At 42.6% G+C, this 15,045-nt stretch overlaps 1 protein-coding gene across 7 annotated transcripts in view; it reads left to right on the top strand.

Annotated features, from left to right (window-relative positions):
- The window catches only part of ANKRD44 (ankyrin repeat domain 44), a 315,981-nt gene that overhangs the window by 268,732 nt on the left and 32,204 nt on the right, over positions 1–15,045 (top strand). For all 7 annotated transcript variants that reach the window (XM_032354282.1, XM_032354278.1, XM_032354277.1 and 4 more), the window contains exon 17: positions 6,905–6,976. In XM_032354282.1, the coding sequence (XP_032210173.1) occupies positions 6,905–6,976 (72 nt within the window). The remainder of the gene's footprint in view (positions 1–6,904; positions 6,977–15,045) is intronic.

Below are 15,045 nucleotides of genomic sequence, written 5' to 3'. Positions count from 1 at the left end.
CAAAGAGCCATCTCCTTGTTTCATTGATCTATTTTGTTTTATTTTCAGTTTCTATTTCATTTATTTCTGCTCTAATCTTTATTACTTCTTTCTGTCTAGTGATTTGTGGTTTGGTTTATTCTTTTTCTAGCTCCTTTAGGGGTAACATTAGTTTGTTTATTTGAAAAAAAATTTTTCTTGCTTCTTGGGGTAGGCCTGTTTTGCTATAAACTTCTCGCTTACAACAGTTTTTGCTGTGTCCCAAAGATTTTGGACAATTATATTTCATTTACTGCCATTTTTTAAAAATTTCCTCTTTGATTTCTTGGTTGACCCATTCATTGTTTAGTAGCATGTTATTTAAGATCCATGTATTTGTGTTCTTTCCAGAATTTTTTCTTATGGTTGATTCTTAGTTTCTTAGCACTATGGTTAGAAAAGATGCATGGTATGACTTTAGTCTATTTGAATTTGTAGAGACTTGTGTTGTGGCCTAGTATGCGATCCATTCTAGAGAATGTTTTATACGCACTTGAAAAGAATGTGTATTCTGCTGTCTTAGGATGGAGTGTTCTGAATAGATCCATCTACTCCAGTGTATCATTCAGAGCCACTGTTTCCTTGATGATTTTCTGTCTGATGGTCTATCCATTAATGTGAGTGGGGTGGTAATATCCCCTACTCTTATTGTATTATTGTCAGTTACTTCCTTTATGTTTGTTATTAGCTGCTTTATGTATATGGATGCTTCCATGTTGAGTGCATAAAATATTTATAGTTGTTACATCTTCCTGTTGGATCATTCCCTTTATGATCATAGAGTTTCTTTCTTTGTCCTCTGTTACAGTCTTTGTTTTAAAGTCTACTTTGTCTGGGCACCTGGGTGGCTCAGTGGGTTAAGCCGCTGCCTTCAGCTCAGGTCATGATCCCAGTGTCCTGGGATCGAGTCCCACATCGGGCTCTCTGCTCAGCGGGGAGCCTGCTTCCTCCTCTCTCTCTGCCTGCCTCTCCGTCTACTTGTGATTTCTGTCTGTCAAATAAATAAATAAAAATCTTTAAAAAAAAAAATAAATAAATAAAGTCTACTTTGTCTGGTGTAAGTACTGCTACCCTGGCTTTCTTTTCACTTACATTTGCATGATAAATGCCTTTCTATACTTTAACTTTCAATCTGCAATGAGTCTTACAGGCAGCATATAGATGGGTCTTACTTTTTTATCCATTCTCTCAACCCATGTCTTTTGATTGGAACATTTAGTCCATTTATATTCAAAGGAGTTAATTTTTTTAAGATTTTATTTATTTACTTGAGAGAGAACGCGCTTGAGCATGAGTTGGGGGGAGAGGCAGAGGGAGAGGGAGAAGCAGAATCCCCCACTGAGCAGGAAGCCTAATGTGGGGCTGGATGCCAAGACTCTGGGATCATGACCTGAGACAAAGGCAGACACTTAACAGACTGAGTCACCCAGGCGCCCTTCAAAGTAGTTATTGGCAGGGATGTGCTTATTGCTGTTTCGCTACTTGTTTTATGGTTGTTTTGTAGTTCTTCTCTGTTGCTTTCTTCTCTTGCTTGTTTTTTTCCATGGTTTGCTGGATTTCTTTAGTGATATATTTGGATTCCTTTCTTTTGGTTTTTTGTTTTGTTTTGTTTTTGTTTTCGTTTTTGTCTATCTGTTGCTAGTTTTTGATTTGTTGTTACCAGGTTTATACATAACTTACGCATGTAGCGGTGCATATTAAGTTGAGAACTGCTTAAGTTTGAACCCATTGTTTACTCCCCTTCCCACCTCCATGTTTTAGATATATGGTATCATACCTGACATCCTTTTATTTTATGATCCCTTGACTGATTTTTATAATATAGCTAACTCACTGCTTTTATGCCTCCTACTTTTCTTCTACTTATGGTCTTTTCTTTGCATTCAAAAAGTCCCTTTAGGGGCTGTAGGGCCTTTGGCTCAGTTGGTTAACTATCTGACACCTTATTTAGGCTCAGGTTGTAAGCTCAGGGTGGTGGGATTGAGCCCTGAGTCAGGCTCAGTGCTGAGTGTGGAACCTGCTTGGGATTCTTCCTCTCCCTTTGCCCTTCCCCACTGCTTGTGCACACACATGTGTGATCTTTCTTCTAAAAAAAAAAAAAAAGTCCCCTTTAACATTTCTCGTAGGGCTAGTTTAGTGGTGATGCATTCCTTTAACTTTTGTTTGACTGAGAAACAACTCTTTATTCTATTCTGAATGATAGCCTTGCTGGGTAGAGTATTCTTGGTTGCTGTGTTTGTTTTTTTTTTCCTTTCAAAACTTTGAATATATCATACCATTCCCTTCTGGCCTGCAAAGTGTCTACTGAAAACTCCACTGATAGACTAATGGGGCTTCCCTTTTATATAACTGCTTTCTATTCTCTTGTTGATTTTTAAATTCCCTTTATCACTACTTTGCTGCATTTTAATTGCTATGTGTCTTGCTGTGAACCTCCTTGGGTAGATTTTTATTGGAGAATCTTTGTGATTCCTGGATCTGGATTTCTGTTTCCTTCCCCAGATTCAGGAAGTTTTCAGACATTATTTCTTCAGATAAATTTTCTGCCCCCTTTCCTATATCTTCTTCTGGGATTCCTATAATGTGAATGCTATCATGCTTGATGATGTTACTGAATTCCTTAAGTCCGTGTTTATTTTTATTATTATTCTCTCTCCTGTTCACTTTGATTGTTTTCCATTACTCTGTCCTCTGGGTCACTGACTATTCTTCTGCTCCCTCTAGTCTACTACTTATTTGATCTAGGAAATGCTTAATTTCAGTTATTGATTTCATCATCATCCAAGTGACTCTTTTTTTGTTTTCTCTTTGTTGAGTGTCTCACTGAGGTCCTCCACTCTTTTTTCAAGTCTAGTAAGTATCTTTATGACCATTACTTTAAATTCTCTATCAAGTATATTACTTCTCTCCATTTGAATTCGCTCCCTTGCTGTGATTTTGTTCAGTTCTTTCATTTGGGACATATTCTTCTGTCTCCTCATTTTTGTCTAACTCCCTGTGTGTGTTTCTATGTCCTGGGAAAGTCCCCTACATCTCCTGCTCTTGAAAATAGTGGCCTTATGAATAAGAGATCCAATAGCTCCCTGCAGTGCAAAATCCCCTGTTTACCAGAACCTGGTGCTTTGGGGTATCTCCTATGCGTGTTGTGTGCACCCCACTATTGTGATCGAGCTGCTTTTGCCTTCAGTGCAGTCATTTCTGATAGCTCTCATTGTTTTGCAGCAAGGTTTGGTCCCTGTGTTATCAGTGGACCAGACTTGGGCTTGAGTTGGGTCAAACCAAAGGTTTGCCAGAGATGCAGTAGCACAAAACTGCAGGGCATTTTCCCTGTGCTGTCTCCTGAGAAGCTTTTGTTGCTCAGCAGGGCTCACAGTCAGATCTGATGTCTGCTCCCAGCCCAGCACTGAAGCCACAGTAGACTGGTGTGTGTCATTATCCTCCATTCTCCCCAGGGAAGGAGTCACTCTCATGTAGCACTGCCTCCTGTCAGGGCTGCTTGCACACCACCAGGCTTGTGGCACCAATTTGGATGGGCTCCGGCCAAGGACATATTGAAGGGGGCAGGTGTGGAGAAGCACACTAGGCCAGGGGTACTGTTAGCAAGGTAGGTGGAAAATGTTGGTCAGTGTGTCTAGGCTAGGGGACAAGTGAGGATAATGATACCTGCCAACTCTTTTTTTCTTAGAATAGTCTCCTAAAAATTCCTGCCCCCCTAGCACATGTTGTGATATTAGTAAATAAATCTTCTTTGCATATATCCCAGGCATTTTTTTAAACTGCTGCTTCTGTGCTGCCTCTCTGGGCTCTTTGTTATGCTGTCTCTCTAAAGGCAGGACTCCACTTCCTGTCACCCTCCTGGCTCTCCTAGAGCTGAGCTCACTGAATTTTAAAGTTCCAGGTGGTAAGCCCCACTGATCATAAGAATTCAAGAAATTAGACCCCCCTATTTTCAAAGCCAAATGTTATGGGGATTTATCTTCCCTGTGCAGGCTCCTGTGCCTGGGGTCCTTGGTGTAAGGGTCTGTTTCTCACCCTTCTCTGTGCCCCCATTGTTCCTCTCTCCCTCCAGCAGTCCTGCAGGTCCATTTAGCTCCCAACCACATTTATGCCTTTCCCACCCTCTTTGATGTGGCCTCTTCTCTATGCACAGCTGTGGAGAGTCTGTTCCTCCAATCTTTGAATTGTTTTCTGGATTATTTACTCTGATATGGGTGTTATCTAGTTGTATCTGGATGAGATGAGCCTCCAAACTTCCCACTCTGCCGTTTTTCCCTAAAGTCCCTGTCCCACTTCTATTTATTTAACCCATCTCTGTTGCTGTCTTTTTTTCTAATTTTTTTTTTTCATAGAAACAGTGTTTTGTTAAAGTGCTCTTCACAGAGTCACTAATAGTCTCGTGTTGGCAAACCCAGGGGTCAATTCTCAGGGCTCATTTTACTCATTTGACCTTTTAGGACTTCTGACATGGTTACTCATTATCTCATTGAAACTCTTTCTTCATTTGGTTTCCAGACCTCACACTTCCTGGTGTTCCTTCTAGTCCATCTGCTCAGTCTGTCTCCCTGCTGTCTCCCCCCTCATCATTCCAAGTCTCTCCTCATCTCTCATCTCTGTTTACTTTACTCATCTCATCTAATCCTGTGGCTTTAAATGCCTGAACTCCACACCCATGTACCCAACAGCTGTTTGGTTGGTATGCACTTTTGAATACTTTAAAAACATCTCAGACTTACCATTTCCAAAACCAAACTTTCATTCCTTCCCACAATGTCTTCCACCTTTGGTCTTTTTCATCTCAGTTCATGGAACTTCTGTCCTTCCATTTGCATAAGACAAAATCCTAGAAGTCATTCTTTTTTTTTTTTTTTTAATTTATTTATTTGACAGACAGAGATTACAAGTAGGCAGAGAGGCAGGCAGAGAGAGAGGAGGAAGCAGGCTCCCTGCTGAGCAGAGAGCCCGATGAGGGGGCCAATCCCAGGACCCAGAGATCATGACCTGAGCCGAAGGCAGAGGCTTTAACCCACTGAGCCACCCAGGCGCCCCTTAGAAGTCATTCTTGACTTCCATCTTTTTTTTACATTCATATTCAATCAATCCATCAGGAAATCCTATTGATTCTACCTCTTAAAATATCTACAATCCAACTACTTCTCTCCAACCCCACTGCTCTCCACTGCTTTAAGCCACTGTTATTTCTCTCTTGGGCTATTGCCTCAGGTTCTCTCTGCCCTCCCTAGAGCATAAAAGTTAGAACATGTTATCCCTCTGCTCAAAACACTACACTGAGGGACACCTGGGTGGCTCAGTGGGTTAAAGCCTCTGCCTTCTGCTTGGGTCATGATCCCAGGGTCCTGGGATCGAGGCCCGCATTGGGCTTTCTGCTCAGTGGGGAGCCTGCTTCCCCATCTGTCTCTTCCTGCCTCCTCTATATATATATATCAAATAAATAAATAAAATCTTTAAAAAATCTTAAAAAAAAAAACACTACACTGAAATTCCATCTCAGGATGAAAAGTCAAAATTCTTAGAACAATCCAGAATGCTCTTGATGACACTCCCACCCCCTGCGTCACCATCCCTCTGGTTTCCTTTCCTATCATTCTCGTCTTGGCTCACTCTGCTCCAGCATCCTGGATGTTCTTAAGCACGCCTATTCCATAGAGATGTGGCAGCTGCTGGCCTCTCTGCTTGGAAAACTCCTCCCCCAGATGTCCACAAGGCTCTCTCATCACCCTCAAGACTTTTCTCAGCCCATAAGCCCTTCCCTGATCATCCTGTTGAGTTGCAAACTGACCCCCCCTCTGGCTCTCTGAACCCTCCTTTCCGGTTTTATTTTTCTCCATAGCACATACTATTTTCTAATTAACTGCTTAACTTCTTTCTTTTATTGCCTACTCTGTCTCCCCCCCTGAAGAAAATGGATATTGTAATATTATTTATTATTGAATCTTCAGTGTCTAGGTACATTGGTGATCATTCATCAAATATTCATTGAAGAACTTTCTTTATATATGCATCATCGTGCACTAGTCTAATTATTTATTAGGAATTAATTCCTAGGGTCAAATTTAAGCACAAATTGCCCAGAAAGGTTTTAGCAATTTGTTCCCTCAAAGAGTTCATGAGAATGTCTTTTTCCTGATACCTTCACCAGCATCATCCCTGGTCACACTATCCTTTCTGTTCCTTCCACTCACCATGTTTGTCCCCCCTAGATGCATTTGTACCCCCTTCTCCACAACTTCCTCCTCCAGAATACTCTCCTGCCACACTTTTACTTGGTTTAATTCTTCATGGTATTTAGGTCTTAACTTTGTCACTTCCTTGGAGAGGACTTCCCTGATCATCAGCTGTTAAGTAACTTCTCAGTCATCCCATATCACATCATGTCATTAGCAGATATTATCTTATTTCTCTATTTGCTTATCTATGATTTCCCTCCCTAGAATGTAAGCTTCATGAGAACAGGAGACTTACATGTTTCTTCCAACACTATCTCCAGTAAATGTGTGTTTGATAATGGAATACACACTAGGTATTAAAATTTTTCAGTATTATGACCTGCTGGGTGAAAAGTGGATTATACATGAATTATTTTCCTGGATTGGTGAGGCTGAGCATCTTTCAAGTATGACAGCCTTTTTCTCATCAGCAAATCCTGAGATGATCTAGAAGTTGAAAGGTTCAGTTAGAGTATTTGTTTTAGATAAGCTATGTCCAATTTCTTGTTTCAGATGTGTTGCAGCGGGTTTCTTATATTGCTAAGAAGCATCGTATTTTACATTATTGAAGCCTCTTTGACATTGACGTCAACATTCATATCCATAAAGGCAGATTCCTTCTGCAAATTTCTCACATACATGTTTTCTTTTTGTCTTCACAGCTTTTAGAAAGAACCAACCATGGCTTTGAAGACTCGGACTCCGGTGCTACCAAGAGTCCACTCCACTTAGCTGTAAGTGAGATACCGTGGGCGGCTTCCTCTGCTACAAATAGAATCTAGGTGTTCCTAGAACTAGGCTGCTCTTAAAATGATAGTGTAGTAACACAGTAAGAACTAATAATAAAAACAGTACATGGGTAAAGCCACAGGCTGCAGAGAGAAAGATTGACTCAAATTCCAATCCCAACTTCACCCACTGGTGACCTCAGACACATTACTTACCCCATCTGGGCCTCAATTTCCCCAATTGTCAAATGATGGCAAAATAAAAGAGACAATTTTCTTAGAGCCTTTACCACAGTGTACTTAATAAATTATTATTATTATTTTTAAATATTTCATTTGTTTATTTGATAAAGATCACAAGTAGGCAGAGAGGCAGGCAGAGAGATGGGCGGAAGCAGGCTCCCCACTGAGCAGAGAACCCGACAGGGGGCTCAATCCCAGGACCCTGAGATCATGATCCGAGCCGAAGGCAGAGGTTCAACCCACTGAGCCACCCAGGCGCCCCTTAATAAATTATTATTATACATTTTAACAGTCTTTATAATTATTACTATCTAATAGTTCAATTAAAAACATTGAGGAAATTTGGAGAACACATTTTGGGTTTTTTGGGTTTTTTTTAAACCTGTAACACAGGTTTGTTTGTTTGTTTTTTAAGATTTTATTTATTTACTTGACAGAGATCACAAGTAGGCAGAGAGGCAGGCAGAGAGATGGGGGGAAGCAGGCTCCCCATCAAGCAGAGACCCCGACTCGGGGCTTGATCCCGGGACCCTGGGATCATAACCTGAGCTGAAGGCAGAGGCTTTAACTCACTGAGCCACCCAGGCGCCCTGTAAAGATCTGATTGTAGCCAACAGTACACAAGTCTACAGCCTACCACAAAATCAACCAAATTCCACAGTTAAAAATTGTGAGCTATTTAAACACAAGCTTGTGAAAGCGAGGTGAGCGGATGCATAAATGCAACTCGACTTCTCCTGCCTGCGCTTGAAATCAGGGTTTTGTAGGAGGGATGAGGCTGTGATTCTTATACTGGCTGAGACCTCAGAGCGGGGAGGAAGACCAATCCTGTCACCAGCAGAGCTTCCTCTTCGCATCCCTGACTGAAGGGAAACGCAACAGCTCAGAGCGAGGATCCCCAAACTCTCCACAGGGGTGACCGAGCCGGCAGAGTCACGTACCTCTTTCTCTCAGCCGGTGTCCTGCTAGCAATTGGTAATCACCAGCTCTTCTCTAGAAGCGTCTGGGATGGGCAGCCCCACCCAGCAACAGCAGCTCCCCTGTAGAAGGTGCTGCAGCAACGTGGGGCCTCAAGTCCACGGCCACAGCGATGGTGTCTGGGCCTATCTGCAGGCTGAATTCTAAGAAGAGTGGAAAAGGGCCGGGTCTCTAAGTTGAACTATTGGGACTTTCCCTTAATACCATCCCGTATTAGCACTTCTCAGTGTCACTCTCATAAAAAACTGAGATGAGATTTTGTAGAACAGAGGGAAGTGTTTTGTCGATGGGCACATGTAAGTAGTCGCACAAGGCGAGGGCATGACCCCACCCCAGCAGGACTGGGATGAGCTGATCACGCCGCACGGAGCCCCGGCTTCGCTGGCCGTCTCCCCACATGGTCGCCAGCACCCCTGTTGATCCCAGTCACCACCCTTGGCCACACCCACCAACATATCCACCACACACACACACACACACACACACTGAGTCCAGTGAAATTAGGCTACAAGGTGCATCCGTCTTTGTTCCGGAGATGGACTTAGAGTGGGAGAGGCGGATAGATGGTGGATATTGGCATGTATAAAGCTTCATGCCCCTTGGCTCTCAGTACAGGTTGCCCTAAAGGTTGCTCCCTAGAATCTCTGCACAACCATCTTCTGCCCCTGGGGAAGGTCCCCCAAAGCGGAGGGTTCACATACAGCATTAGCTGCCTCGAGAGAGGACTGTTTCGGGGATCTCAGACAGAATTCACATGCTCTTCATCAGTGGGGTCACCGGCTAGTAATCCGAGAAGAGCCTTTCTTAGCTTCCCCCAAATTCTGCCATCTCAAATTTTTTTTCTGAAAATTATTGTTGGGTACTTACCGTGTGTCAGTTGCTCTACTAAGATCGGGGTTTCTGGTCTTGTAAAGACAAGGTAGCGTGTTTTCAGTGGAGAGAACTGGGCATTTGGCACTTCTGCTGCTGGCAGGCGCCTGGGAAGAACACTCAGAGAGGAGGTGCCACCCCCCAGTCTTCCCGTGAACAACTCACCACGACATGGTTTTCCCACCTATAAATTTAAAGGAGTAAGTTAAAGACTCCAAACCCTGTCCAATTTGTAAATTTATTTAATTGTTTTTTGTGGTATCTTGGCCAAATACCTGACCCTGTGTCTCAGTTTCCTCACCCATGACATGAGGAGAACCACAGTACCTCTGTCATAGGGCCATTGTGGAGGTGACACAAGTCAATGCACGTTAGGTGGCTAGAACAGTGCCTGGCAACAGGTGCAGTCATCCTCACTAACGCCGACGTATCAGTCTCGCGTTTAACACACACTGACCGTGTGTGCTGAGCACTTGTTCTGGCAGCTGGAGAGCTTCCTGTAAATAACAACCAGCCTCTGTCCTTGTAGGGTTTCTAGTCTAGGAGGGAAATAGGCAAGGAGATCTGTAACATGACGGGTGGTAGGAGGTGCTGCCCATGCTACGGACGGGACCAGTAAGACGCACTGAGGTGGCAAGTGAGGCTCTACTTTGTGTAGCATAGAATGTCACATCTGAACGAGACCTTAAGAGCTACCCATGTTGATATCTGACAGAAGAGTGTTCTGGGCAGAAGTGCAGAGTCCCTGGGGTAAGGGCAGGCTCGGCATGGTCCCAGAGCAGCAGAGTGGGGCAGGGAGAGTGGTAGGAATGCAGGGTGACAAGTTGTGGAGGGGTTGGAGAGTCAGGGGAGGGCCTCCCGCGCCATTGTAAGAATTTCAACTTTTTTTTTTTAAAGATTTTATTTATTTATTTTACAGACAGAGATCACAAGTAGGCAGAGAAGCAGGCAGAGAGAGAGGAAGCAGACTCCCCACCGAGCAGGGAGCCTGATGCGGGGCTCGATCCCAGGACCCCGAGACCATGACCTGAGCTGAAGGCAGAGGCTGTAACCCACTGAGCCACCCAGGGGCCCCAGAATTTCAACTTTTATGTGGAGCAAATTAGAAAACCATTTGGAGGAATTTGAGGAGACAGATGATATGAGATGACTTCTGTTTGAAAGGATCACTTAAGCTTCTGTGTTGAGTTTACATCATGAGGGAACAAACACAGAAGCTGGACAACCAGGAAGTGATGTTGATGTTGATCATGATGATGGCGATGACTTTGACCAGGCTGATAGCAGTGGGTTAATTCTAAAACTATGTTATTCTTGCCCTCTAAATGCTAAAGCCTTTTAAAAAATTATTATTTGCTTCAAGAACCCTGCAAGTATGCCTGTCACCCTCTCCAGGGGCCCTGGTGGCAATTAGCTTGATAAAAACCCAAAGCACATTATTTCTTCCATGGATGAATTCTAGGAATGAAATAGAACCAGATGCCCCCAAACCTGACCTGCCTTGAGTTACCATTTCCTGGCTGAGTGATCCAAGTCTCCAGGGTTATCAACCCAGCAAATTTCATAAACATTTCTTCCACTTGAAAAAATTAAATCAAGAAGCAAGTTTATGCAAATGAAAGGATCCAGCTGTCAAGATTCTGGATGGACCCATTGTTTGGTGGACTCTGTTGAGATCCCAGATTCTTTCTCCTCATTGCCTCCATTCTTATCTGGAAAGTTCAAAGAATTAATTGTACTTAAGACATATTTAAGTTACCTAACAATATATTTTTTTAAGAAAGATTTTTCAGGAAAGCAAAGTTAAAATATTTGATTGCTTACCTCTGTGAAGGTTTAAACTGGCTTGACTATTGAAAGCCAGACTATTCCCTGCTTTCTGAACAAACATGTTTGTTCTTTTCTGTGATTACCTCCTCATTTCGTTATTTCCTAAATTATTGGTGAAACTACCTTTTAATTAGCTAGTTTAGAATGGAAATAGAAAGAGAAATAGGGCAATTTTCATCATGTACTGCTGACATGAGAAAGGTCTTCTTTCTTGCCTACTGAGCCTCCTCAAAGAGTTTAAAGCGTCACTGTATACTTTGGTGTATACTCCAAGAACCATATACCTGTCCAAAGACAGAATCATGCATTGAACCCTAACTAGCATTTCATATCGCATGGTCCTTTGTCTACAGGGTTGAGCTCTAAAGTGTGGCAGTAAGTGAAAGTTCTTGTCTAATCAAAGTTACTTTCATTATTTCCCTTAAATTGCCCTTAAAGTTGAGTGCACATAGTTTTATGTCTTCAATTCTGTGGGGTCATGCTTTTGCATGCTAAAATTCAAGCTAGACCAGGGGTGAGAAATGAAAGGAACTCTATGAGTAAACCTGGTCTTTCAACCATTCTGTCTTTAAGAGACTTTCAAGTGCCTGATATAGAAGAAAAGAAAGGATAGAATTGTGAAGCTTTCCTAATCACCAGCAGGGTCACCCTTTTTTTTTTTTTTTTTTAATTAAGCCTCTAAATTTAACACAGGCTGATGGATGTATTTTTTGTGGTGAGGATTAAAGGAGAAAGTGTAGGGACAAGTTTAGCACCTAACTTAAGTGCCCTGTAACATGACTCTGCTGTTCAGAGCAGAGCTCATTCCTTCCCACTGCCTTCCTTCCTACGTCCATTCCTCGTTCCCCTGTGTCTTCTCGTTTTAAAATCTGAACATGTTAGCCATCATGTTTTGTAGGTACACATGCCATTTATGAGTTGCTGATTCTATTTTCCTAGGCTAAGTTATACTGATGGAAATGAACATGTTGACTGTCTTGGTCACAGTAGTCACTGGCACCGAAGGAACCAGCATTTGCAGAGGACATCTAGACCCTGCTGCTCTCTCCAGGGAATTCATTTCCCTTTGGTGTGAAGTCAGGATTTCCACATCCGCTCAATCTGTTGCTGCCATGACACTTTAAAATGAGAAGCGTTTTTTGCAAAGTCAGTTTTCAAATAAGTCACAGATAAGCCCAGAGGGAAGTGAGATAGACTGATTTACACCCTGATGTAGACCCTCCTAGCACCACTGCTTTTTACCGGAGGATAGGTCCTCCCAAGTGGCTTCAGATCACCTATGGTCAGTTGATAATGGCCGAAACTGGGTGGTGGGTATGTAGAAATTCATTACATTCGCCTCTTCTCGTTGTACAGGTTTGAAATTTCATACAGTCAAGAGGTAAAGGGACATATTCCTTTTGGTCTTGTGCCCTTTCTGTAGGCGCTCATGAAAAGCCCACAGTCAGGCTCTGGGGTCTGATTGGTCTGGCTTGGAACGTCAGCGCCCCCATGTAAGGCTGAGTGACCATGGAAAGTCTAGGTGATGTCTCTGCCCTTCTGTGTCCTGGTCAGTAAAGTGGGGATAACACTAGTATCCAAATTATGGGTTGTTGTGGCAATTAAATGAGGTGTCTCATGTCCAGGATTGCCCGACACACAGGAAAGGCTCAGTAGATTGCACAGCAATTAAATGAGGTGTCTCATGTCCAGGACTGCCCGACACACAGGAAAGGCTCAGTAGATTTAGCTATTGCTGCAAATTTTAGGTCACACTGAAGGCTTATAATCTTACAGTTACAGTTTGCACAACAAGTGTAGATCAGAAAGGTGGACATAGAGGAATTTGTTTTCCTGTATCAAGGAGGGCAGTTTGTGTAGTAGAAGAACGGTGGTCTAAAAGTTATCCCCAATGTATACCTTTTTGCCTCCTACTTCTATTCAAGTCACTTTATCTCTGTGTTAAGCCTCCTTCTAGGTGGGAGGGAGGGGGTCTAGGTTTTTGATTCAATATTTGTTGGAGACAAAGATATTTTGTTTAAAAGTCACTTAAGTGAAATCACTGGGAAAATTATAAGACATTGCCCAATAGCCTAGATTTTAGTGGTCACAGATTCTGGGTTTCAAATTCGAACGTGGTCACCTAATAGGTGATCTTGCCTAAATTAATTAACGGTGCTTGTTTTGTTTTGTTTTCATTGATAAAAAGAATGTTTGGGTAGGTAAATAGCTGCTACTTAAAAAATATATGTCTAGGTACGCCTGGGTGGCTCAGTTGGTTAAGCCGCTGCCTTCGGCTCAGGTCATGATCCCAGGGTTCTGGGATCGAGTCCCGCATCGGGTTCCTTGCTCAGTGGGGAGCCTGCTTCTCTCTCTGCCTCTGCCTGCTTGTGTTCTCCCTCTCTCTTTCTCTGACAAATAAATAAATAAAATCTTTAAAATATATAGATATATGTCTAAATATATATCTATATTTCTACTACTAATACTAAGAAATGATAATAACGGCCATTCCATTAAGTCATTAATCACCAAATAATCAAGTGTCTGTACCCACCTGGTGCCCATGCCAGGCGTGATTAGGGGACAGCAGTGAGAAATACACATGAAGTGCCTTCAACCAGAGGTAATAAGCAAACCAACAGATGAGTAGCAGATATCAAGTGGTAATAAGTTCTATAAAGATAAAATAAAGCAGGATAAGTCGGGACGAGAGTGTCTGTTAATACGCTGAGGTGGAGGGCGGAGGGCTGTTTTTTGGCTCTGGAGAACCTCCAGAGAAGGTGCTATTTGAAGCAGAAGTACCAGGAGAGCGTTTGAAGAGCTTTTCAGACAGGTAATAGAAAGTACAGATACAGGGCACCTGGCTGGCCCAGTCGGACAAGCATAAGACTCTTGATCTTGGAGTCATGAGTTAGAGCCCCACACTGGGTGCAGAACTTACTAAAAAAAAAAAAAATAAATAAACTTTAAAAAAAGGAAGGAAGGAACAAAGAAAGGAGAAATGAAGGAAAAGAAAAGAAAAGCAAAAGAAAGGAAAGAAAAAAGCTGTGGTAGCCGGGAGGAGGAAATGCATGTGTTTAACCATGGGGTAGGAGAAGGGGTTGGTGTGGTTGCACAGAGTGGGTGAGGCAGCGTGCTGACGATCAGGGTTGAAGGAGGCCTAATCCTAAGAGCTCAATGGTTTTGTATTTTATTATCAAGGAGGTAAGAAGCCACTGACTAGTTTTCATCAAGGACTGATATGTCCCACTTGAGTTTTAAGAGCTCTCACCTGGAGGCTGAATGAGTAAAAGGTGGCACTGGGAGAAGATGGAAAGGAAGGCTCTCGCCATAATGCCAGCGAAAGAGGATGGCGCTATGATGAGAACTGGGTCGATTCTGGATACATTTCAAAGAAGGAGTAGAGATGATGGCGCGTTGAGGGCTGTGTGAGGCTGTGTGCTACACCTGTGTGAATTAGAACAGGGATGCAGAGGTAGATGTTTTCCTGCTTGGGGCCTGAGAACCTGGAGACACCTCTGTGTGCTTACTCAGCAACACACCCCTGTACAGGGCCTGGCACAGCTAGCATGGGGAGCCCAAGGCTATTTTCAACACCTCCTTGCCCTAGTGTCCCAGAGCCCTCGTATAAGGCTACAACTCTGGGCTCAAGAGGGAAGATACAGATGACTCCAGAGTTTGGGGCCTGGGCAGCAACAAGCATAGCCTTGCTACTTCCTGAGTTGGAAGAGGCTGCAGATGGACCAAGTTTGAGGAAGGAAATTAAGAATTTGGTTTGGGACGTGTTAAGCTTGGAGGCATATCTTCAAGTGGAAATATCAATAGGCAGTTGAATATACAAGTCTAGAAGTAAAAGGAGACATTACGAATGGGAAATAAATTTGAGATTCACCAGCCTGTGAGTTGTTATACATCATATTATAGGTAATGTATATGTTTACTGCATAATATATAATAACCGTAATCATTCACAAAAATAATGTCAAGAGCAAGTATTCAAACAATTCTTATCAGGACTCTTAAAATTCTATGGATCCTTTTATATTTAGTTTTGGATATAATTGTTGTTAACATATACTTAGGGAAAAAATTGAAATGATTTTTTTAAAAAGTAAAATGAAACAAGTCCATGTATTCATGATTTTTTCTTCCATTTCTAGAGGTAGCCACCA

Source organism: Mustela erminea, chromosome 8 (genome assembly GCF_009829155.1).
Source record: "Mustela erminea isolate mMusErm1 chromosome 8, mMusErm1.Pri, whole genome shotgun sequence".
NCBI classification, from domain to species: domain Eukaryota; kingdom Metazoa; phylum Chordata; class Mammalia; order Carnivora; family Mustelidae; genus Mustela; species Mustela erminea.
The sequence above is the reverse complement of the archived record's forward strand: the minus strand, read 5'-3'. Positions and strand labels throughout refer to the sequence as shown.